The sequence below is a fragment of the Cervus elaphus genome, chromosome 20 (assembly GCF_910594005.1).
Source record: "Cervus elaphus chromosome 20, mCerEla1.1, whole genome shotgun sequence".
Classification (NCBI taxonomy): domain Eukaryota; kingdom Metazoa; phylum Chordata; class Mammalia; order Artiodactyla; family Cervidae; genus Cervus; species Cervus elaphus.
In genome coordinates, this window is record NC_057834.1 from 126,562,541 (window position 1) to 126,587,308 (window position 24,768).

General features: G+C 47.0%; 1 protein-coding gene and 1 non-coding gene across 9 annotated transcripts; both read left to right on the forward strand.

Annotated features, from left to right (window-relative positions):
• Positions 1-8,014: 8,014 nt before the first annotated feature.
• On the forward strand, positions 8,015-22,561 carry PABPC4 (poly(A) binding protein cytoplasmic 4). 8 transcript variants are annotated; one of them, XM_043877200.1, is made up of 16 exons: positions 8,015-9,383; positions 12,065-12,258; positions 12,980-13,095; positions 14,341-14,480; positions 14,822-14,916; positions 15,561-15,698; positions 16,260-16,355; positions 18,126-18,398; positions 18,751-18,838; positions 18,983-19,102; positions 19,610-19,696; positions 19,791-19,918; positions 21,025-21,118; positions 21,245-21,375; positions 21,638-21,740; positions 22,254-22,561. In XM_043877200.1, exons 1-15 carry the CDS (start codon positions 9,191-9,193, stop codon positions 21,725-21,727), a joined length of 1,983 nt encoding a protein of 660 aa, XP_043733135.1. In that variant the 5' UTR covers positions 8,015-9,190; the 3' UTR covers positions 21,728-21,740; positions 22,254-22,561. The 8 variants fall into 8 exon arrangements, with proteins under 8 accessions (XP_043733135.1, XP_043733137.1, XP_043733136.1 ...); XM_043877202.1 differs by having other exon boundaries at positions 18,983-19,054; XM_043877201.1 differs by having other exon boundaries at positions 18,751-18,823.
• LOC122678552 lies at positions 16,621-16,755 on the forward strand. The gene has a single exon (XR_006336209.1). It is a non-coding gene; the product is annotated as a small nucleolar RNA SNORA55 (small nucleolar RNA).
• Positions 22,562-24,768: the final 2,207 nt, after the last annotated feature.

Here is a 24,768-nt window from a genome sequence, read left to right on the forward strand (position 1 = left end):
CATTGGCTATGGCCCCTGCATGAACACCACGGTGGAGCCAAGGGGACTGCAGCTGTCAATCAAGTGTATCCCCACAGCAGGCTCTCTGGAAGGAGTTAGGTTGGCACATTTCCGTGGCTCCCAGCGTCCCACCAGCTACCAGTGATCAGGTCATGGACAAGGCACTCATTCTCCCAAGCCTCAGTTCCCTCATCTGCAAATTGATGGATGATAGCACTGACTTTCTATGACTGTTGTGAACATTAAATGAAATAATGTGTGTAAGCCTCAATACATGTAAATTATCGTGATTATTATAAGCAGATTTTTGGAGATAACGGTGGGTTCTGTTCCAGACCACTGCAATAAAGCAAGTCTCGTGATAAAGCCAGTCACATGAATTTTTTTGGTTTCTCAGTACATACAAAATATTTATATTTACACTATACTGTAGTCAAATGTGCAATAGCATTATGTCTAAAAGAACAATGCAGGAAGTTCCCTGATGGCCTAGTGGTTAGGATGCCAGGTGTTCACTGCCATGGCCCAGGTTCAATTCCTGGTTGGGGATCTGAGATCCACCAAGCCCTACAGAGTGGCCAAAAATTGAAAAATAGAAAGAAAAGAACAATATACATAACTTTAATTAAAAAGTATGTTATTGCTAAGAAAAAAAGTACTTTATTGCTAAAAAATTGTAACCATCAGCACATCATATAATCTTTTGGCCATAATGACATCAAAGATCACTGATCACAGACCACCATAACAAATACAATAATGATGAAAAAGTGTGAAATATTGTGAGAATGGCCAAAGTGTGACAGAGAGATGAAGCGAGCAAAGGCTGTTGGAAAAATGGCACTGATAGGCTTGCTTATATAGGATTGCCACGAACCTTCAGGTTGTAAAAAACAGTGTCTGTGAAAGCAAAGTGCAGTAAAATGAGATCTGCCTGTATTATTTTAGACAGCACGGGATTTAGAGCAAGAAAAAACTTAAGCCTCAACCCACTCTTGTCAGTTTTTTGATCTTGGCCAGCTACTCTACAGAGTGTAGAATAGTGCCTAGGGTGTAGAAAATACCATGCGGCATTAGCTTTTGTGTCATTATTTCCAAATAATAGTCTCATTGGATCAATTACTCCTGGGAAATGCTACACTCTAGAATGGTATTCAAAAACCTCTGAAAGATTTCAACTTTATTTTGCAGTTCCATTCCCTACTACACACACACACACACACACACACACACACACACACACACACTTAAGTTCTAGCCTCACTGGGCCACTCATAGCAACCTTGAAAATATCATGTTGTAATAATACACTATTGTATTATCCACTGTCTACCAAATGCTCTTTGTATGCCTGGTTCTGTGTACAGAGTTTACGTATATTATCTCATATCATTTCTATTCTATCAATGAGGAAACTGAGGCCCAAACTTCATTACTAAGCAAGTAAATGTTTTATCCATGGCTGGACCTTTATCTGTAGAATGATTTCCTGGTCTCCATTCCATTTCTACCTTACAAAACACCATCTTCTGTTAAAGGTTCAGCTCCACTGTTACCTCCTCCAGGAAGTTTTCCTTGGGAGGACAGAAAGGAAAGAACATCCTCCCTTTAGAGGAAAATTCTGTGTCCCTTTTCCTTAAAGGGCCGACTGAGCCCATCACATGATGGAGGAGGCCCACAGATGGGACAATGGTCTGAAGTTGTGCAGTTCATCTTTTGCCTGAACCAAACCTCCATGATCTCAGAGACCCTGTCTGTGGATGAGAAAGGGTCTTCCTTCCTGAGAGGCAGAGCCATTGTTGCTTATAGGAAATGGAGCTTTTGTAGGTGGAATGACCTCCTACTGGGAGGATGGGGCTGGGTTTCCCCTGCTCTTACCCTCAAAAAGTTTCTAGATTCAAAGCACTTTTCACAAGTTCCATACACACACATATTTGGTTGCTTTTTTATCTCTCTCCTTCATACGGGCAGGACATTCCGTGGATGTTTAGCTCACAGGTCGTCCCCAGCACCAGGAACAGAGCAAGCCTGGCTCTTAGAAATGCCACATGACCTTGATTAAATGACAAATGAATGACTCCAGAAAGCAAACCTCTGACATTCTGCTATACTACAGAATCCTCAGTTGCAGAGACCTCCCCTGCAGCCATATCGTCACCATGAAGTTTTTTTTTTCTTCCTCTTCCCACCCTGGACTCACTCTTTCTCTTGACACATCATACCATCTATCAAGTATAGACCCGCTGAGAGTAGGTTCTGCCCCATTGAAAAAAAAATCGCGCCCCCCCCATTCCGGCAAAGGTTTGCACTGATTTGCACTGATGTGTTCAGGCCTCCTTCCCGATCACCGGTCTGGTCATTTGTGCAGCCTCTACCCTTTCTACCAGACCCTGACCCAGTCCTGTTTGGATTTTGCAGGACTGGAATCCAAAAGTCTCCTTTGGTGGCCTTGCTTCCCTCTAAGACTTATTATTAAGTGATATCCTTATGTTGACATGTGGGGAATCTAAAATTTTTCTATTTTCCCAGAATTTTTTTTATTTTCTTTGACTCTTATTCTCTCAATTATCACATCTGACTAGTCACAGATTAGACTGGCTACATTTTTTCTTAAGCAAGTCACTTTCTCCATCGCCACGGCCACCACCTTAGTGGCCCTCACCTCCCAAGTCTCTTCCTTGCAATCACCCTCTAATCCTTTAAAATTCTGTAGCCCAAAAGGTTTTATTTTTTAATTAATTTATTTATTTGACTGCATCAGGTCTTAGCTGCAGACTTGGGATCTTCATTGCACCATGCAAGATGTTGCTTAGCGGCACACAGACTCTGTGATTGCGGCACATAGGCTTATTTGCTCCATGGCATGTGGGATCTTAGTTCCCTCATCAGGGATCCAACTTTCATCCCCTGCATTGCAAGATGGATTCTTAACCACAGGACCACCAGGGAAGTTCCCAAAAGGTTTTTTTTTTTTTTGAAGTACAATTTTTTAATCCCAAAAGGTTTTTTAAGAAATGTAATTTGAGCCAAGGTAGCTCTCTCTTAAAATACTTTAGCTCTGCCCTTTGATCTCAGGATAAAGTTCACATTGGTTGAAGTCTCCTAGAGCAGGCTGTCTTTTCCACCTTTCACAGCATCACACCTTCAGACTCCACTCCAGCCCTCTCTCTCTCAGGGCCTTTGCACAAGCTGTTCTTCCTGTCTTCAGTTAGGTAACTCTCCTCTCTTCTCAGTACAAATGTAGCTTGATAATAATAATTATCATTTACACAAGCGATTCATGTGTATTTATGTGTATTGTCATGAAATCGCTACTAACTAAGCACCTTTATTAGCGTACTTTGCTGTTCAGTCGCTAGGTCGTGTCCAAATCTTTGTGACCCCATAGACTACATGAACAAGTTCTGCTTGTTCTTCACTGTCTCCTGGAGTTTGCTCAAACTCATGTCTAGTGAGTCAGTGATGCCATCCAACCATCTCATCCTCTCTCATCCCCTTCTCCTCCTGCCTGCAATCTTTCCCAGCATCACGGTCTTTTCACATCAGGTTGCCAAAGTATTGGAGCTTCAGCTTCAGCATCACTCCTTCCAAAGAACTTTCAGAAATGATTTCCTTTATGATCAACTGGTTTGATCTCCTTGCTGTCCAAGGGACTCTCAAGAGTCTTCTCCAGCACCACAGTTCAAAAGCATCAATTCTTCGGTGTTCAGACTTCTTCATGGTCCAACTCTCGCATCCATACATGACTACTGAAAAAACCAAAGCTTTGACTACAGACAAAGCATAGACAGACCTTTGTCGGCAAAGTGAAGTCTCTGCTTTTTAATGTGCTGTCTAGGTTGGTCATCACTTCTCTCTCAAGGAGCAAGTGTCTTTTAATTTCATGGCTGCAGTCACCATCCGCAGTGATTCTGGAGCCCGAGAAAATAAAGTCTGTCACTGTTTCCACTGCTTCCCCATCTATTTGCCATGAAGTGATGGGACCGATGCTATGATCTTAGTTTTTTGAATGTTAAATTTTAAGCCAGACTTTTCACTCTCCTCTTTCACCTTCATCAAGAGACTCTAGTTCTTTGCTTTCTGCCATTAGGGTGGTGTCATCTGCATATCTGAGGTTATTGATATTTCTTCCAGCAATCTTGATTCCAGTTTGAACTTCATCCAGCCTGGCATTTCTTATGATGTACTCTGAATGTAAGTTAAATAAGCAGGGTGACAACATACAGTCTTGACATATTCCTTTCCTAATTTTGAACCAGTCCAGTGTTCTATATCTGATTCTAACTGTTGCTTCTTGACTTTCATACAGGTTTCTCAGGAGACAGGTAAGAAGGTCTGATATTCCCAGATCTAAGAATTTTCCACAGTTTGTCATGATCCACACAGTCAAAGGCTTTCTTGTGGTCAACAAAGCAGGAGTAGACGTTTTTCTGGAATTCCCCTGCTTTTCCTATGATCCAATGGATGCTGGAAATTTTATCTCTGGGTCCTCTGTCTTTTCTAAATCCAGCTTGTACATCTGGAAGTTCTCGGTTCACACACTGTTGAAGAATAGCTTGAAGGATTTTGAACAATACTTTGCTAGCTCATGAAATGAGTGCAATTGTGTGGTAATTTGAACATCTTTTGACATTGCTCTTCTTTGGGATTGGAATGAAAACTGACTTTTCCAGTCCTGTGGCCACTGTTGAGTTTTCCAAATTTGCTGGAATATTGAGTGCAGCACTTTCACGGCATCATGTTTTAGGATTTGAAATAGCCCAGCTGGAATTCCATCACCTCCACTAGCTTTGTTCCTAAGGCCCACTTGATTTCACACTCCAGGATGTCTGGCTCTAGGTGAGTGATCACACCATCGTGGTTATCATTAAGACATTTTTTTGTATAGTTCTTCTGTGTATTCTTGCCATCTCTTCTTAATATCTTTTTCTTCTGTTAGGTCCTTGCTGTTTCTGTCCTTTATTGTGCCCATCTTTGCATGAAATATTCCTTTGGTATCTCTAATTTTCTTTAAGAGACCTCTAGTCTTTCCCATTCTATTGTTTTCCTCTATTTCTCTTCATTGGTCACTTAAGGAGGCTTTATGTCTCTTTGCTATTTTTTGGAACTCTGCATTCAGATGGGTATATCTTTCCTTTTCTCCTTTGCTTTTCACTTCTCTTCTTTTCTCAGCTATTTGTATGGCCTCCTCAGACAACTGTTTTGTCTTTTTGCATTTATTTTTCTTGGGTATGATTTTGATCACTGCTTCTTGTACCATGTTATAAACCTTCATCCATAGTTCATCAGGCACTCTATCAGATCTAATCCCTTGAATCTATTTCTCACTTCCACTATATAATCATAAGGGATTTGATTTACATCATACCTGAATAGTATAGTGGTTTTCCCTACTTTCTTCAATTTAAGTCTGAATTTTGCAAGAAGGAGTTCATGATCTGAGCCAGTCAGCTCCCAGTCTTGTTTTTGCTGACTGTATAGCTCTGTATTTCCTTCTTCAGCTGCAAAGGATATAATTACTCTGATTTTGGTGATGTCCATGTGTAGAGTCATCTCTTGTGTTGTTGGAAGAGGGTGTTTGCTATGACCAGTGCGTTCTCTTGGCAAAACTCTGTTAGCCTTTGCCCTGCTCCACTTTGCACTCCAAGGCCAAATTTATCTGTTACTCCAGGTAACTCTTGACTTCCTACTTTTGCATTCCAGTCCCCTATGATGAAAAGGACTTTTTTTTTTTGGTATTAGCTCTAGAAGGTCTTATAGATCTTCACAGAACTGTTCAGCTTCAGTTTCTTTGGCATTAGTGGTGGGAGCATAGCCTTGGATTGCTGTGATGTTGGATGGTTTGCCTTTTTGTTTTTGAGATTGCACCCAAGCACTATATTTCAGATTCTTCTGTTGACTGTGAGGGCTACTCCATTTCTTCTAAGGGATTCTTTCCCAGAATAGTAGATATAATGGTCATCTGAATTAAATTCACCCATATCTGTCCATTTTAGTTCACTGATTCCTAAAATGTCAATGTTCACTCTTGCTATCTCGTTTCACCACTTCCAATTTACTTTGATTCATGGACCTAACATTCTGTGTTCCTATATCATCAGACTTTACTTTCACCACCAGACACATCCACAACTGGGGATCATTTCTGCTTTAATCAGCCTCTTCATTCCTTCTGGAGCTATTTCTCTGCTCTTCTCCAATAGCATATTGGACATCTACTGACCTGAGGGTTCATCTTTCAGTGTCATATCTTTTTGCTTTTTCATACTGTTCATGGGGTTCTCAAGGCAAGAATGCTGAAGTGGTTTGCCATTCCCTTCTCCAGGGAATGTTTTGTCAGAACTCTCCACCATGACTGGTCCATCTTGGGTGGCCCTACATGGCATGGCTCATAGTTTTACTAAGTTACACAAAGCTGTGATCCATGTGATCATTTTGGTTAGTTTTTTGTGATTGTGGTTTTTATTCTGTCTGTCCTCTGATGGATGAAGATAAGAAGCTTGTGCAAGCTTCCTGGTGGGAGGAATTGGCTGTGCAGAAAACTGGGTCTTGTTCTGATGGGCAAGGCCATGCTCAGTAAATATTTAATCCAATTTTCTGCTTATGGGTGGGGCTGTGTTCCCACCCTAAATTGCTCAGTCATAGCTGACTCTGCGACTGTGGAGTGTAGCCCACCAGGCTCCTCTGTCTATGGAATTCTCCAGACACGAATACTGGAATGGGTTGCCATTCCCTTCTCCAGGGGATCTTCCCAACCTAGGGACTGAACACAGGTCTCCTGCATTACAGGCAGATTCTTTACCATCTGAGGCACCATGGAAGCCCATTAGTTTACTTACAGACTGGAAATCTGAGTCAGAGATGTAAGCTAGTTTGCTCAAGGTCACACAGGTCTTAAGTTCCCCACTAGATTGCTACACAAGGTTAGGGCCTATGAAGCTTTGCTTATGGTATTCATTTGTTTAACAGATATTTATTATTTAGTATGTGCCGTTGTAGGTACTGGTCCATGTTTCTGCTCTCATGAAGCATTCTTATAGCGGGAAAGGAACCAAACAGGCAAACACATATGTGAATGACATGATTTCAGATAATGAGCCTTGAAGATAAGAAGACAGAATGGAGTGCTGAAATGTACTACTTTAAATGACTACTTTAAATGACTTGGTGGTCTAGGAAGGCTTCCCTCAAGAGGGGATCTATCTATAGATGGAGTGCTCCATAAATGTTTCTTGATTTAATACACTACCTAGAGTATAAACGTCAAGAGGGAGAGAGGGAACTCATCTGCCTTGTCTGCCATGGTATCCCCTAGCACCTTTATCTGGTGTTGACATAGAGTGAGCCCATTTTTTTGAGTAAATATATAAATACTATTATCTCCTCATTCGTTTAATCAAATCAATGGTTTTCAATGGGAGCATCTGTGTGCCTTTTAGTAATGTCCAGTTTTCGATCACAGTGATGGTGAGGGTGGTTCCTGGAATTTATGGAAGAAGGGATTATATCTTACAACACCATGCCCACAGGGACAGTCCCACATGGGGTAGATGTGTCCCATGTACTCCATGACTTTCAAAGGACCTGCTGAATCCTCATGCAGAGGAAAACTCTTTTTATAACGATCAGATCTTAGACTGTGACTCCCTTTTACATGGGAACAAAACAGATTCTGTGTCCTTAAATATCAACTAAATTTCCAGGAAGACCACAACCTTGTAAATAGAGGGATGATTATATCTTGTTTTATTGAGGCTTTTCCAAAATTTGTTCATCTTTCCAGAGCATCTCATCACCCACGGGTACTACTTCAGCAGTAGCTGTCATATTCCCGATGCGCCTATCTTTAGGTCCCAGTAATCTAAAATCTGAATGTCTTCTCCTTTATTTGGGCCCAATAATTTACATGGAGCACCTATTATGTAACTATAATTTACTTTATGTCATCTTTATTTTACACTTCGGCAAGACATTGATTACAAACATGATGCGCGCTAGCGGGTGACATTATCCTTGCGTTCTAGTCGCAGACGAGCGGGTGGTTTACACTCCAGCCTTCCGTAGGGAAAGCTGCGCTTGGGTCCGGCCGAGGCCCCAGCGGAGTGGTCCTCCGAGCGCCAGGGGTCGCTGTAGCTCCGAGCGGCCGCGCCGGGACGCTCTCGTGTGGCCGCCCCGCCTTGGGCCCCCGGGCCGAGTGGGCGGGCACGACTGCGCCCAGGTCGCGAGGCGCCCTTCGACCAGCAGCGCCCGGGGCGGGCGGGTATAAATGGAGCGGTGGCTCCCCCGGCCGCCTCTCTCCGCCCCGGGTCGCCGCAGCCTCCACCACTTTCGGGCCTAGTAGCCTGAAGCAAAAAAAAAAAAAAAAGAAAAAGATAAAAAAAACCCGAAAACGCTTTAAAATTTAAAAAAAAAAAGAGAGAGAAAGAAAAAGGAAAAAACGAATCCTCTTCGGAGAACCCGCGGGGAAGTCACTTTCGCACGCTTCCGGCCTGCCCGCCGCCGCCGCACCTGGGCGTCTGTCGGTCCCCGTCCGTCGGTCCGGTGGTGAGCCGCCCGCGCGCCCGCGTCCACGCGCCGCCGCCCGGTTGCGCCGCGTGGCAGCCCCGCGCCCGCCGCCCTCGCCCCCCGCGCGCCGGCCTCCCCGCACCACGTGTCCGCGCTGCCCTTCGCCGGCCCGGCGTGGGAGGCGGCTGCGCGCTCGGGCCGCCCGGGGCTTGCCGAGTCGGCACCGACAAATATTTGGTTTCCCTCTTCCCCGGGCTGCTGTAATCTTAAACCGCCGGGAGCCCGAGGCCTATATTTATAGAGAAACGCGCGTCCCGGAGGCTGCCGTGGGCACCGCTGGGTTGCCTCTGGAAATTTTTTTGTCATTCGGAGGGGAGTCCCCCTTTTAATTTTTTTCCCTTTTTTTGAAATTGGGAGCTTCAGACCAGGACAGCTGAAAAAATTACAAACTCCCAGGGAGGGCCATATTGTTTTTGAGAGCCTTTTGTCTGCGGTTTGGCAGTCTCGTCCGAACCGTCCCCGAACTCCTCTCCGGCCCTCGGAGCCGACTCCCAGCGTCTCCGAGCTTCACTGCCACCTGTGAGCCGCGGCGTGGGCCACGGCTCCGAGCGGAGCCCCCTTTGTCCTGTGCGGTCCCTCTTAAGAAGTCCTCCTGGCGGGGCTCGGGGTGGTGGGGGCTGGGGAGATGAACGCTGCGGCCAGCAGCTACCCCATGGCCTCCCTGTACGTGGGTGACCTGCACTCGGACGTCACCGAGGCCATGCTGTACGAAAAGTTCAGTCCTGCGGGGCCTGTGCTGTCCATCCGGGTCTGCCGCGATATGATCACCCGCCGCTCCCTGGGTTATGCCTACGTCAACTTCCAGCAGCCGGCTGACGGTGAGTACGAGCTGTGGCCACAAACCTGGGGGCTCCCAGGAGACCCTGGGAGTCCTTCTCCAGGCGGGTCCCCACCCGCGGGAAGGGGGCATCGCCACAGCGCACAGAAGCCGTAGTGGCGGACGGGGTGCGGGGGTTGAGCCCCCGGAATCCTGGCATCAGATGACCAGAGTTTCAGTCTTGCTTCCCCCACTTGCTAACTGGGTGACCTTGGGCTAATCAGTGGTGGGAGGAGGGGGTGTTGGAGCCCAAGGAGGACCAGAAGGAAGTTGCTGTCATTCCGTGTGTGTGGTGGGGGGGCTGCTCTGTTAAGAGAGCCTTTATTGGCCAGGGGCTTCGGCCCCTCACAGGCCTGAGGAAAAGGCAGGATGATCGGAACACAATTTCTTCCAACATTTCACATGGCAGAACTGCTGTCCCCTCCCCTCACTTGACCCTAAGCTTCAGAGTCTTTGGTTTTGTGCTGGTGGATCTTTCAGGGCAGGTAGGAGGCTGGGGAACAATTCTGTGGGCTGAACTTGAGCAGGTACCTGTGTCAGCACCACCAGAGTATGTGGTGCCAGGCCAGCTCCCTGGGCTTCGGAGCAGGTTGCGCAGGTAGTCAGGGAGGCACCCCTTGGAAATCCGCTAGGCTGTGGGGGATTATCACCTCACCTGTGGACAGTGCTTTACACTTGTCAAAAACCCTTTCACTTCATCTCATCTGAAAGAGATAGGACTTCCGAAGAGGAAAAGGAACTGCGAAAGGTTGGAGGCTAAGCTGGGACTGTGGGTGCAGTGCTCTGCCAGCCCTAACTGGGGCTGGAGCATGCCGAGGTATGCTGCAGGCCTGGCCTGAGTGGGGCCAGAAGAAACCTAATCGGGGGCTGCACGTGACTCCAGAACAGAAGGGAACAACTGTAGAGACAGACCATTCCTGGGAGAAACAAGCCATCCTGTGGCAGAGGATCTCCAGGTCCCTATTTTTGCCCCCACTTGGTCCACTGTCCGTGAAACCCACAGAATGTCACTTGCCCGGGATGCAGCTGAGACCAGAGAAGTGGACTTGTTGAGAGACACAGCACTGCTCCGGTCAGTTCAGTGGGGTCTGGGTTTTTTTCTGGCCAAAGGGCCCAGGGAAGTAGCTGAGTGTGGCCTTTTTAGAGGGGAGCAGTGGGCCCTTTGGCTCTTGTCAGCCTCCTTGACTCTTGTGAACAAAAGTCCTGTCACTTAGAGATGGTAGCGCAAGCCATTGGTTAGTGTGTCTGCCAGCACATACCTCTGCAGGACCTCTCCTGCTATAAATAAGTGCAGCCAGATTTGTCAGACTAAGCCGGCTTGCCGTGTGCAGTGCTGTCTGGAAATAGACAGGAGCCGTGTTGAAATGGGCTTCTTCCTTGCTAATTCATGAAACACAGTTTGGGGTCATAGGCTGTGGATCAGAGTCCTCACAAGTGAGCACTTCTTTCCTGGACACTTGCTGACTTGGACCTGCCGTCTCCTCTTTGCCTGACCATCTTCCCTCATACTGAACGAATCTAGCTGAGAACAGTGGGAAAAGGGGGTTGGAAGTGCTGAAAAGGAGCTACTCTGCTGGCTGACTGGACAGATGAGCTTGTGGAGGGGCAGAGTTAGGTATCTTGTCTCTGTTTTAAGTGAGATGGTGCCTTGAGGCAGGGGTAATACCCTCCACCCTCATCCCTTCCTGGAGGGGGTGGTTCTGGGTGGTGTCAGTGCATAAGTCAGGAAAAGTGGGTCTGAATTGTTTACTGCCAGTAAAGAGAAGTGTTCTGCTGCCAGATGGTGTATACCTGGATTTGGTTGAGAAGTGAAGGAGCATCCCAAAGCACTGGGTTGAGAACTTGATTGGGCACTGGGACATCTGGAATTCCTTGGAACTCAGACGGAGGCTTCAGATAGACTAGAAACCCCTAGGTGCAGGGCCTGCCTGTGCTGGCAACTTAGGCAGCGAGGTGTTGCAGTTTCATCCTTCTCATTCTGATAATAGAAAGAACATTTTCATGTGTGACCACCATTCTGATAATTAAGGTTTTTTGTCTGAATTTTCCCAGAAATTGAAAATACAGGACACTGGGCTGAATTCAGAGATAGCACATTTTCCCCAGTTGATTATTCACAGGATTTTTTTTAGTCATTCATCCAATAGACGAGTTGTAAACTAAGTGACAGCTAGTTGATAAAGCTGATGCAATATGTCACTGAAAAATAATCAGAAAGTCTGCCATTGGTTTCTTAAACGGCAGTTAGCTATACTGTTTAGCCATCCTGATCATAAGTTTGTCCATTTGATAAGATGGATCACCTGTTTCACCTCCCTCCCTGTAGGTAGTAGGCCGCATAGGCTGCAAAGTCTCTCTAGATGACATAAAGCTTAATCAAATGTAAAGTGTTATCATTTGATCCTGGTGCCAATAAATGCATTTAGATTATCTTGCCTAACTGCCTTACCCCAGAGGGACTGAGACCTCTGCCATGAAGGAAGACGATCTGCTAGAACTTCTATCCTCAGTAGTGTTGCAGGCTAGAGGAAACGGACGTCGTTTAATTTTAATAGAGTTCCCTGTATCAGAGTGCTTACCTTGAAAAGTCCTGGAGCTATCTGTTCCTAGGATGGTGACAATCATTTAAGTACGCAAGGTAATGTTTTTTATCCTCGACTAGAATGTGTTTCTGTTTTGCAGCTGAGCGGGCCTTGGACACCATGAACTTTGATGTAATTAAGGGAAAGCCGATCCGGATCATGTGGTCTCAGAGGGATCCGTCTCTGAGAAAATCTGGTGTGGGAAACGTCTTCATCAAGAATCTGGACAAATCTATAGATAACAAGGCACTTTATGATACTTTTTCTGCTTTTGGGAACATTCTGTCCTGCAAGGTAAACACTGATTAAATGATTTCCAGCAGAATAATTAACTGAATCATAAAAACAAATATTAAGTGGGGAATTGCCTTGGAATTGGGCGGCCGGGTATGATAATTTTCAAAATGCTGGAAATGGCTCAGAAGTCTAAAAGTTCCCTGTAGATAATCTCAGTGCCACAGCCCAGCATAAACCAGCAGGTGCTTTCTTGTCTTTGTTTATTCTTCCTTATGCCTGAAATATCCTTCCTGTTTCCTAACTTTGGAAGGCATCAAAAGGTTCTCTTGGGGGGGAGGGTGGCAAGTACCCGAGTAATGCCTGGTCTCCAGGAAGCTGTACTTAGTCATTTTAGAAGCATGAATTCACCCTCTTCCTTCTCCATGCACCTGTTTCTGTGGGGGCATTTTGTGCAACTTGTGTGGTGGTGGTTTGCATAGCTGACTCCACACTAGACTGAAATTCTGTTGTGGGCTTGGAAAATGGTTTGTCTTTCTGTAACCTTGTGGTTTCGTACCCAGATCTCAAAATATTTTTTTAATGAAATAAAACTTTTGGAATAGAACGCAGCCTTATGGTGGCTACCATTTGTAAGTGGAACATCACTAGGTACCTGCTGTAATCTCCTTCCTTTTGACCTTGGGTGGGCTAGAGGCCTCTCAGACTCAGGAGCCCACCTGGCTCTCTAGTCCTTAGAGCTGGGCAGTGGTGCTGAAGTGGCCCGCCTTATCTTTGACAGGTGGTGTGTGATGAGAACGGCTCTAAGGGTTATGCCTTTGTCCACTTCGAGACCCAGGAGGCTGCCGACAAGGCCATCGAGAAGATGAACGGCATGCTTCTCAATGACCGCAAAGTGTGAGTGTCCCAGTCCGGAGCAACAGCCATCGCATGAGCCAGCCGTGGCCCCACCTCGGTATTAACTGGCACACACAAGGCGGCTTCTGGTTCTCTCGGCCCAAGTGTGGCCTGCTCCTACCTCTCCACTCCAGGGCTGGTGAGTCTCCCTGCCTGAGCTGTGGCAGCCCTTTTGACTCGCCAAGGTGGGCTTCCAGCCCAAGCCATGGCCGGCCTGCCGCCTCTCCCTTAGAAGCATCCGTCTGTAGGTTTTGTGAGCATTGGCAACAGGGGCTGGCTGGAAGGCAGCTCTTGAGCCCACTCTGAGCAGGGGTCTTGGCCAGCGGCAGAGTGGAGAGGGCCCTGGACTGACCAGAAGCTGTGTACTAGCCACGTGACCTTGACTTTCCATGACTCAGGTCTGTCCATGGGGTCACTCGCTAGGAGTTGATGCCAAATTGTCCCCTCCACTTGGCTAACTTATGACTCAGTGGCCTTCAAAATACTAGGCTGGCTCCACAGTAGTACTTTTACAGTGAAAAATCTCATCCCAGTGCAGAAGACTGTTCATAATAGACCATGTTGCTTTGGTGTGGTTACCTTAGAATGGAGAGATGGGGATCTTAGTTAAGTCATACAGAGAGAAGGGACCATACAGTAAATCTTCGTTATGACAAGCAAAAGTCTTTTCTGTCCTTTGTGTTACTGAACAGACTAGGGAGTGGGTTGCATTGATGATGTGTTTGTGCCCAGTGGTCAAATCTTCTAAGGGTATCACTAGAAAGAAATCTAAAAGATTTTTAATGTAAGGGTACCTTTTCCGGTTAAGCGTTAGCAGCACCAAAATGAATACAGTGAAAAACAAAGGCTGCCTTTTGGTTCACTCCAACAATCTCACTCCTAGGATTAACCACTGTTAACAGTTTGGTTTGTATCCTTCCAGACCTTTTCTATGCATTTACATAGATGTACAGAAATGAACGTTTTAAAAACATGGTCATCAGGTTTCTTCACGAAGGCAGTGTGATGTGGTAGGAGGGGCCCTGGCCTGAGCCAGGAGCCCTGGGGCTGATCCTTGAAGGATAGTCCCGCCTCTTTCTCTTTCTGCTGGGGAGTTGGGGCATCTCTGAGCTTGCTCTCTTGGTGGTTGGAGGGGGACTCATGTTTTGACCTCTCCTGTCAGCCTTTAATCTGCATTCCTTTGGGCCCCTGGAAATCATGTTTTGTTCCTCTGAGTAATCAATATTTTTCATGGTTTCTTTTTAGGTTTGTAGGCAGATTCAAGTCTCGAAAAGAGCGGGAAGCTGAACTTGGAGCCAAAGCCAAGGAATTCACCAATGTTTACATCAAAAACTTCGGGGAAGAGGTTGATGATGAAAATCTGAAAGAGCTATTTAGCCAGTTTGGTAAGTCAGGGTCCCTTGCCCTGCTGTGTCCCACCAGACCTGGAATTCATCTTTTTACTTATTTAAGAGATGTGGGCATCTAGACCCAGAAGTAAAATGCCTTATATGACAAAGGCCACAGGGTAGATAGGAATAGACCCCAGGCCTCAGCTCTTGGCTTCATCCTATTTTTGTCCCATTCCCAAGACCATCTCAGCAGCTTGGTCAGAATTAGAAGGCCAGGAATGGTGCCTCTTCACTCCGTCTGGCCTCAGCAGGAGCTTCAAGTGAGCTCCCAAAGAAGCCTCTCTTTGAGCTGTGGTAGAGATGCTGTTACTAATAGTTCTGTCCTTTGGCAATAGGTAAGACCCTAAGTGTCAAGGTGATGAGAGATCCCAGTGGGAAATCCAAAGGCTTTGGCTTTGTGAGTTACGAAAAACACGAGGATGCCAATAAGGTGAGAGTAACATGAGGGTTGGGGAAAATTTGTAGGGAGTGGCCCCAGCGTGTGGGCAGGGTCTTACCATCACATAGGGTGGAGCTGGCATTCCCTGAGAATCTAGTAGTTATGTGCAGTCTCTGTGCTCTGGAGTTACCTTCCTGAGGCATTTCACATAACTTTTCAAAGCATTTGGCATGTGCCCGTCATCTCAGCTGTTCAGGCCTGTAGGTTGAAAGTATAAGGCAGGGATTTGTTCCCACTTGTAGGTGAGGGAACCAAGAGCCCAGAGTTGCCGATCTGGGAGCAATAGCCACTTCTGGGGAAAGCATTGTGCTCGGCCCTCAACACTGAGTATCCTCGAGAGAACCTGAGAAGTGGAGTGACAGCCACATTATCAGCCCAGGCTCATGTCTGCTGTGTTTGTATTTATGCAGCTGTGCGGTGTTTTCACTGTGTTATCTCGACCAATGACCCATTTAAACATTAACCCTACTTTACTGATGAGAAGGTTTGGATTGGCTTAGGTGACTTCAGAGGGAAATTAGTTTTTAGCCCTATAGGGAAGATTTCTTTCAGAATATTTGGTGGGACTTAACAGACCTCCAGAGCAAGGCCCCTGCCTCTGCATCTTGGTTTAAAGTCATGTATTTCCTCTTCAGGCTGTGGAAGAGATGAATGGAAAAGAAATCACCGGGAAGGTCATTTTCGTTGGCCGTGCACAGAAGAAAGTGGAGCGGCAGGCCGAGTTAAAGCGGAAATTTGAACAGCTGAAGCAGGAGAGGATCAGTCGCTATCAGGTGAGAGGTGGGCTCCGCCCAGCCTACCAGCAGGGATGTACCTCACAGTATTGGCCAAAGCACCCTTTAACTGGCAGGCTTTCTCTTTGGGGACCATGCATTTGCTCTTCTGATTTCTCCCAAGATCGGGTTTAAAAGGATATACCTACCAGATATAGCAGCAATTCCAGGACAGGGACAAAGATTTAAATTATTTGTTTAGGGACTCTGTTCTGGAAGCCTCGGTCTGTTCTTAGTCTTGAGGTTCTGTTTACTTAAATGATAGCCATTTGTTTGGAATGGTGGCAGAGAGAGCCCTGCTGGGGTCAGTGGTCAGCCTGAGCAGCTGCGAGGAAGGTTGGGACTGCATTGATGGTCCTGTCCAGTCTTCAGGCAGTTCTTCCTCAGCTTTGATCCTGCATCAGAATCCCTTGCAGAGCTTGGGGAAACAGAGCTGGGCGCACAGCTTGTGCCTCATTAGTGGCAGGTGCTTGCCTGAGAATTCACATTTCTAACGAGTCTGGGGATCAAATTTTGAGAACCACAGTTTTAGGGCATGTGTAACAGATCTTTCTGCCTCAGGGGGTGAATCTCTACATTAAGAACTTGGATGACACCATCGATGACGAGAAGTTAAGAAAAGAGTTTTCTCCTTTTGGATCAATCACCAGTGCTAAGGTATTTGATAGTGAGATTCCGGGATTGAAAACAAGTTATAATCCTGTAGAAGTTTATTGCATTTATTTCATTGAGGGCTAGGATCTAAATTTTGTTCATTTCTGAGAGTAGCTACCACATTGGCCTAGGAATTTCTCCTGGCTTCACTTAGCATTTGAGTATATGCTCTGGAGAAGGGCAGTCATTGGGTTAACGTTGCACTGTCTGCCAGGCAACGGGATGTGGAGATGAACCTGACTCAGTCCCTCTCTTCCTGCCCCCGAGAGCACCTGAATCTTTCCCATTCTCTGCTGCTTCGTGCTGGGGTGGGGACAGATGGTGCTACAGTATAAGCAGAGGAAATCCAGACGGGCTGTTTTCCATTTGTCTTGGGGCCTGTCTCTACAACTCTGCCACACTTCTCAAATGAAGGTGTTTTGAGGATTTTGGAATGGGGTCTCATAAGGAGAGGAGAGTGGAAAGTTTGTTTTTCTGTGTCTTGCATCTGCTTGATTTTCCTTGTTAATTACATCAACTGAGTTAGCCAGGGGGAGTAAGTGCAAACCCCCTTATAAAAATAAGGAGTTGAGTCCTTGAGCAAGAGCATACTGGTTAGGTGAAGATGTCACACCACATGTCCTAAGTGCTCTGGGTTTGTGGTGGGAACTGGTGGTGTCTGAAAGTTTGGGGCAGAGCCTCGTACAGACTCTGTTCCCACTTCACAGAGGTGCAGCCCACATCACAGAGTCCTTCAGGTGACGAGAAGGGAGCCAATGGGCCAGTAAAGATTTGGCAACCCTGCCCTGGCCCTTAGCTTGTCACTCACAGTCCAGGAGCATTATCAGTGGTAGCAGGGTGTTGGCCAGAGGCCACCCTCAGGAATTTCCTCAGTTCCTCGCCCCCTCCCTCTTATCACCCTCTTGATGGGCCTCTAGCAGTGTAACGAATGATAGATAGTCTCTTGTAGCTGACCAGCACAGGAGTCGTGATGGTATTTGCAAGAAGAGAGCAGAAGCACCGTATCTTGAAGTTTCCTGGGTGCCATTTCCAAGATGAAGATGTCATAGTACTTTCACATGCATTATTGGTCCACCTTGTTGGTAGACAGTTGTTGGGTGGTTACATGTCTTTACTCCCCAGGCCTTCTCTTTAGGAGATTCTCCAGGGTGTGAGCTAATGATCCAAGCCCACATGGTCACATTGCTCCCAGTGCTTCTGAGGAGAGAGGCTGGGAAAAGCAAGAAATGAGCTGCTCAGGCAAGGAAAAAGCCTTTTTTTTTTTCTCTTCTTTAAGCAGTATAGCATAGAGATTACAGAGCAGGGCTTGAGTCCAGCTGCCTGTCTCCTGGCTGATTGTCCTTCTGCTGTGTTTATTCCCATTGAATTGAGGGTGGCACACATTGATTCTACAACTCCTGAAGTTCAGTTCACCAAGATATTGGGCAGAGGAGTTCTACGAATAAATTGCTTGACGCTGCTGTCCAGATCTCTGAGTTCCTGGAGATAGCTATACTTCTGGGTTTCAGAAAACATCTTTGGGTTCCTGCTTCAGCCTTTAGGCATCTCACAATATTTGGGAACTTCAGTCACTTGGGGATCTAAAAAAGCAAAATGCTTAGGTTCTCCCTTAGAGCTGGTGACTCACTTGGTCTGGGGTCCATTATGGGACTGGGCTGAGATGCCCTGACTTGCCCGAGATGCCCTGACTCGCCCTGGCAACTCTCACAGTGGGGAGCCCAGGTTTCAACACATGGACACCTTTGTCCTAAGTGGTTGGTCTCGTTTTTGTAGGTGATGCTAGAGGATGGGAGAAGCAAAGGATTTGGCTTTGTCTGCTTCTCATCCCCTGAAGAGGCAACCAAAGCAGTCACAGAGATGAATGGACGCATCGTGGGCTCCAAGCCACTGTATGTCGCTCTGGCCCAGAGAAAGGAGGAGAGGAAGGCTCACCTGACCAACCAGTATATGCAGCGGGTGGCCGGGATGAGGGCACTGCCTGCCAACGCCATCTTAAATCAGTTCCAGCCTGCAGCTGGGGGCTACTTCGTGCCAGCAGTTCCACAGGTGGGTCTGCTGTCCATTCGTGCCTCTTTAGAACCTGCCTGCTGACAGCTGCTCCTACCGTCCGCAGTGGTGGGGGAGATGGACTTTTGGATATTGGAGCTTTAGAATGTCAGAATAAAGATCCTTCAAATAAGGAAGGACTTACTCGTGGGCATGCACACACAGTGGCAAGGGTAGAGTAGAAGAATCGCTGCTACCTGACTGCCCCTCACCCACGCCCTTGAGTAGAGAGTGCCTCTCCCAAATAATCAGCCTAGAGCCTGATACGGAGATGAGATGAGATGAGATGAGATACTACTCTAGTGTGGCTTCAGGTCCTTAAATAAAAGGGCTTGGTTGCTCTTTCTTCCAGGCTCAGGGAAGACCTCCATATTACACACCTAACCAGTTAGCACAGATGAGGCCTAATCCACGCTGGCAGCAAGGTGGGAGACCTCAAGGTAGGTGGTGGGGAACAGTGATCTGACCCCCAGGATGTACCTGTCCTGGGCTCCCCCACCTCCCCTCCCTGCCTGCTCTGGGGCACAGCCTAGGTTTGGTCCATGTCGTTCACCAGTGATGTGTGATTTTTGTCTCTTTACCAGGCTTCCAAGGAATGCCAAGTGCTATACGCCAGTCTGGGCCTCGTCCAGCTCTTCGCCATCTGGCTCCAACTGGTAATGCTCCGGCCTCTCGCGGCCTCCCTACTACCGCTCAGAGAGTCGGTGAGCAAACTGGCCTTGAAGTGTGGCCCGGGGAGGAGGGAGTCAGGACGACTAGGCTCTGCCCAGGGTTGGTCCGTTCGTTGGGCTCACCGTGTTGTCCGGTCCTGGTTCTGTAATCTTAGCTGTGTGCTTAGGTAGGTACTTGAGCAGCAGGAAAACAACCTGTGTTCTGAGTGTTGGTTCCTTTTAAGATTCTTTGCCTCATCGGTGACTCTGTGTGAAAAAGTTTAAGTGTAGGAATGTGTTAGCTGAATGACTGCAGAGGCAGCCTGTTCTTTGGGTGGGGTTGGGAGATTCAAGGCACTTGTTTGCAGATTATGTCCTATATTCCAACCAAGAGGTGGCAAGAGTTGTATGTTATCTGTTGGCTTTTCCTCGAAAGTAGCGCTAGTGGCCCCATGTGTGCTGTGTGCTGTGTGAACATGCTTTGGAATTGCTCCTTCTGTGGGACGTGGCCAGTTGGACGTCTGCCGCCAACACTGATGTGCATTTGCTGGTCTGTTGTAGGGTCTGAGTGCCCGGACCGCTTGGCTATGGACTTTGGTGGGGCTGGTGCCGCCCAGCAAGGGCTGACTGACAGCTGCCAGTCTGGAGGTGGTATTGGATGCACAGAGAATGGGGAAAGATGGGATTTGACGGGTCTTTGCCCAGACCGTTGGGCTTTAATTTAACTTGTCCTTCTCCTAAGGTGTTCCCACAGCTGTGCAGAACTTAGCGCCTCGGGCTGCTGTTGCTGCCGCTGCTCCTCGGGCTGTTGCACCTTACAAATACGCCTCCAGCGTCCGCAGTCCTCACCCTGCCATCCAGCCCCTGCAGGTGAGGTCCACCAAGCAGAACCCTAGAAGGGTTTCCCCGGTCTCCCCATGATTTAAAAGCTGCCTTGCTTGGATTCCTGCCTGCTCTATGTCAGGGGGCTGTGTCCAGTGGGGGACTCTAGTGGGAGAGAAGGGGCTTGCAGGTGTTCTTCCTGAGGAGAGTTGACTCAGCAGTGCCCCGGAGGAGAAGCCTGCTTCCTGCTCTCCTCCTCACCATGTGCAGGGGCTCTCGCAGCTCTGAGCTTCCATTTCACTTTCACATCCAGCGGCTGAGTTGATCCTTAGTTGTTCTGCAAGATAGGGGTGAACATCTTACAGGTGAAAGGCTTGGCTTCAGAGGTATTAGGTTAGGTTGGGTTGGAGGAATTGGACCCTGATCCCAGGTTTTCTGAGCTAGAACTGCTGTCTCTAGAGCTGGGCCCCTCAGGCAGGACAGACAGGGAGCCTGTAATGGAACTCTGCAGTTTGCCTGGGGGAGAGGTGCTGGGACTTGTTCCCTCCTGCTCCATGCTCTAGGTTGGAAATTTCCCAGAAGGCCCTGTGTGAAATATTTTTTGTCTACAAGGCCCTTCTTTTAAATGACTGTGACTGGTATTGACATTGCATGTTGACTGTCCTCAAGCATTTGATATAATAAATACGTGGTGCAGTAAGGGAGATACAGGATGCAATTATAAGCATTTTGCTATTTCTGTCCTTTGACCCCGTTTCTACTGGGAGTTCACCCCTAAAGGAAAACTTTCAGCAGACAACTGCACATACCAGTGTTCACAGGACCTTGTTTATCATCAAGGCTTCGATGCTTTTGGTAGTTATCATCACTGGCCTTGAGTCAATTAAAATCATTTGGTAAATGACTGCCTAGCACTGTAGGTTTTTCTTAATCATTTCGCTTCCCTTCGAGTAGCATGCCGTTTCAATTGGTTGTGGTTTTTTCCCTCACACCACTCTACCTCCCTCTCAGTCCGCCAAGACTGAAGTCAGTTCCCCGACAGCAAGGACAGCTGCTTCCATCTCCTCTTTCACTCAGTAGACTTGAGTGGGGGGCTCATGACCACTGTCACTGTCCTTTGCGTGTGTTAACCTGCCGCCTCTCCTGGTTCCCAGGCACCCCAGCCTGCGGTCCATGTGCAGGGGCAGGAGCCGCTGACCGCGTCCATGCTGGCTGCAGCACCCCCCCAGGAACAGAAGCAGATGCTGGGTGAGGGAGCCATGTGCTTGCAGAAGTGGGGGGGGTGGGGGGGCGATGCTGAACTACTGACCTAGACGCCAGCGTCCATCCTCTACTGGGATTCCACTGGGTTTTTCATGGAATACCTTCCCACAGGTGAACGTCTGTTCCCACTTATCCAGACGATGCACTCGAACCTGGCTGGGAAGATAACTGGGATGCTGCTGGAGATTGACAACTCGGAGCTGCTGCACATGCTGGAGTCCCCCGAGTCTCTCCGCTCCAAGGTGGGCGGGTTCTCAGAGCCTGTGGCCTCTGTTCACTGGGTTCAGGAGGACGAGGGGCGGCCTGGAACACCCAGGAGTGGCAGAGAGGAGTCTGCTACCCCCATGACCACTTCCTTGTGCCTCACCTGTGACCTAAGGACTGCTGGGTTGTGGGGATCTGGGAAGGTGGTCAGCACCAGGAGACACCCCACTGGGCCTGGCTCCAGGGACGGGCGGAGGGGCTCTCCTTAGATGTTGCTGACCACCTGGACATTTCTCACAGGTGGATGAGGCTGTGGCGGTCCTTCAGGCTCATCATGCCAAGAAAGAAGCTGCTCAGAAGGTGGGCGCTGTCGCTGCTGCTACCTCTTAGACAAGGACGAACCGTATGTTTGGCTGTTTTTCTTTTCTGCAATGATTTTAACTCCTGAATACCCCCCTGAAAGATAAACGTGGGCAGAGGCAGGGGAAAAGAGGACATGGTAAGGGCCAGGGCTGGAGTGTTGGTAGGGCTTGACCTAGCCCCGTGTTCACGGCCGGAGGCCTGTCATTTGGAGTTGAAGTGGGGATGCCCGGGAAAGGTCGAGGGTGGGGCTTCCCATGCAGTAGCCCCCGAGTCACTGGTTCTTAACCAGGGGTGCCTCCTCAGAGGACATTTGGAGACATTTTGGTTGTCACAACTGGGAATGTGTTACTGGTATCTAGTTGAGTAGAGGGCAGGGATGCTGCTGAACAACCTAAAATACACAGGAATAGCCCCAGCAGAATTATCTGGGCCAGAATGTCAGTGGGCACCAAGGCTAAGAAGCCCTACTGTGCAGTACTTCTATAAGAGATTTCTCTGAGTCTCTGAGGTTTTTTTGATTATGTATTTATTGTGTTGGTGCTTTTCTTTTCAGGATTCAAAAGCCAAATAAACCCTCATGGAATTCAGCTCAAGGTTTGAAGACTTCCTAGCTTGTCCTATGGACCTCAACACCAAGAACCGCAATTGCAAATTTAATAGGTCATTTTGTATCAAAAGGTCAATTATGAAGCACCTAGAATTTTTCAATTTAAAGAATATATTCTCTGGGCTCTGATATGGCCCAGACAGTGTTAACTTTTTTTTTCTATTGTGGGTTTTGATTTTTTTCCCCCAGAAATTGGTTTTATTTGATGTACCCAAGTCTTAAGTTTCTCAATAAAGAAAAAAATCTCCATAAAACTGACTGTTTTTCTGACCACAGTTTTCTGTAAATTCCAGTGTCCACTGAAAGTAACTTTTGGATGTAAATAAGGTCAATAAGTGAAGTTCTATAAGCAGATTGTTTTGGGTTAACAAGGTGTGTAGAACTGTCCCATTGCATTCTATCATGGGAGGATGTAAACAGAAGTCTTTGGGATTGGAATGAAAACTGACCTTTTCCAGTCCTCTGGCCACTGCTGAGTTCTCCAAATTTGCTGGCATATTGAGTGCAACACTTTCACAGCATGTTTTAGGATTTGAAATAGCTCAACTGGAATTCCATCACCTCCACTAGCTTTGTTCATAGTGGTGCTTACTAAGGCCCTCTTGACTTCACATTCCATGATGTCTGGCTCTAGGTGAGTGATCATACCATCGTGATTATTTGGGTCATGAAAATCTTTTTTGTGTAGTTGTGTGTATTCTTGCCCCCTCTTAATATCTTCTGCTTCTGTTAGGTCCATACCATTTCTGTCCTTTATTGAGCCCAACTTTGCATGAAATGTTCCCTTGGTATATCTAATTTTCTTGAAGAGATCTCTTGTCTTTCCCATTCTATTGTTTTCCTCTATTTCTTTGATCAGTGAGGAAGGCTTTTTTTATCTCTCCTTGCTACTTGGAACTCTGCATTCAAATGGGTATACCTTTCCTTTTCTCCTTTGCTTTTTGCTTCTCTTTTCACAGCTATTTGTAAGGCCTCCTCCGACAGCCATTTTACTTTTTTGCATTTTTTTTTCTTGAGGATGGTCTTGATGCCTGTTTCCTAAACAATGTCACGAACCTCCATCCATAGTTCATCAGGCACTCTATCAGACCTAATCCCTTGAATCTTGTTTCTCACTTCTACTGTATAATTGTAAGGGATTTGATTTAGGTCATACCTGAGTGGTCTAGTGTTTTTTCCCTACTTTTAAGTCTGAATTTGGCAATAAGGAGTTCATGATCTGAGCCACAGTCAACTCCCCATCTTGTTTTTGCTGACTGTATAGAGCTTCTCCATCTTTGGCTGCAAAGAATATAATCTATCTCTTTTCGGTATTGACCAGCTGGATCCATGTGTAGGATCTTTTGTGTTGTTGGAAGAGGGTGTTTGCTATAACCAGTGCGTTCTCTTGGAGAAACTCGATTAGCCTGTGCCCTGCTTCATTCTGTACTCCAAGGCCAAATTTGCCTGTTCCTCCAGGTGTTTCTTGACTTCCACTTTAGCATTCCAGTCCCCTATAATGAAAAGGACATCTTTTTTGGGTGTTAGTTCTAGAAGGTCTTGTAGGTCTTCATAGGTTCAACTTCAGCTTCTTCAGCATTGCTGCTCAGGGCATAGACTTGGATTACCATGATATTGAATGATTTCCCTTGGAAACAGATCATTCTGTCGTTCTTAAGATTGCATCCAAATACTGCGGTTTGGACTCTTGTTGACTGACGGCTGCTCCATTTCTAAGGGATTCTTGCCCACAGTAGTAGATATAATGGTCATCTGCATTAAATTCACCCATTCCAGTGCATTTTAGTTCACGGATTCCTAAAATGTCGATGTTCACTCTTGCCATCTCCTGTTTGACCCCTTCCAATTTGCCTTTATTTATGGATGGACATGAGTTTGAGTAAACTCTGGGAGTTGGTGATGGACAAGGAGGCCTGGCGTGCTGGGATTCATGGGGTCACAAAGAGTCGGACACGACTGAGTGAACTGAACTGAACTGAACTCAACTGATAAACCTAACCTTCCAGGTTCCTATGCAATATTACTCTACAGCATCAGACCTTGCTTCTATCACCAGTCACATCCACAACTGGGTGTTTTTGCTTTGGCTCCGTCTTGTCATTCTTTCTGGAGTTACTTCACTGATCTCCAGTAGCATCTTGGGCACCTACTGAACTGGGGAGTTCATCTTTCAGTGTCCTATCTTTTTGCCTTTTCATACTGTTCATGGTGTTCTCAAGGCAAGAATACTTAAGTGGTTTGCCATTCCCTTCTGCAGTGGACCACATTTTGTCAGAACTCTCCACCATGACCCATCTGTCTTGGGTGGCCCTACCTGGCATGGCTCATAGTTTCATTGAGTTAGACAAAGCTGTGGTTCTTGTGATCAGATTGGTTAGTTTTTTGTGATTGTGATTGTGGTTTTCAGTTTGTCTGCCCTCTGATGGAGAAGGATAAGAGGCTTATGGAAGCTTCCTGATGG

What these genes read in the sequence shown, in the direction of transcription:
- PABPC4 (XM_043877200.1), top strand. Translation starts at nt 9,191, where the DNA reads ATGAACGCTGCGGCCAGCAGCTACCCCATGGCCTCCCTGTACGTGGGT. An exon ending in AACACGAGGATGCCAATAAG is followed by an intron (nt 14,917 to 15,560) that starts GTGAGAGTAACA and finishes TTTCCTCTTCAG; the next exon opens with GCTGTGGAAGAGATGAATGG. An exon ending in TACTACCGCTCAGAGAGTCG is followed by an intron (nt 19,103 to 19,609) that starts GTGAGCAAACTG and finishes GGTCTGTTGTAG; the next exon opens with GGTCTGAGTGCCCGGACCGC.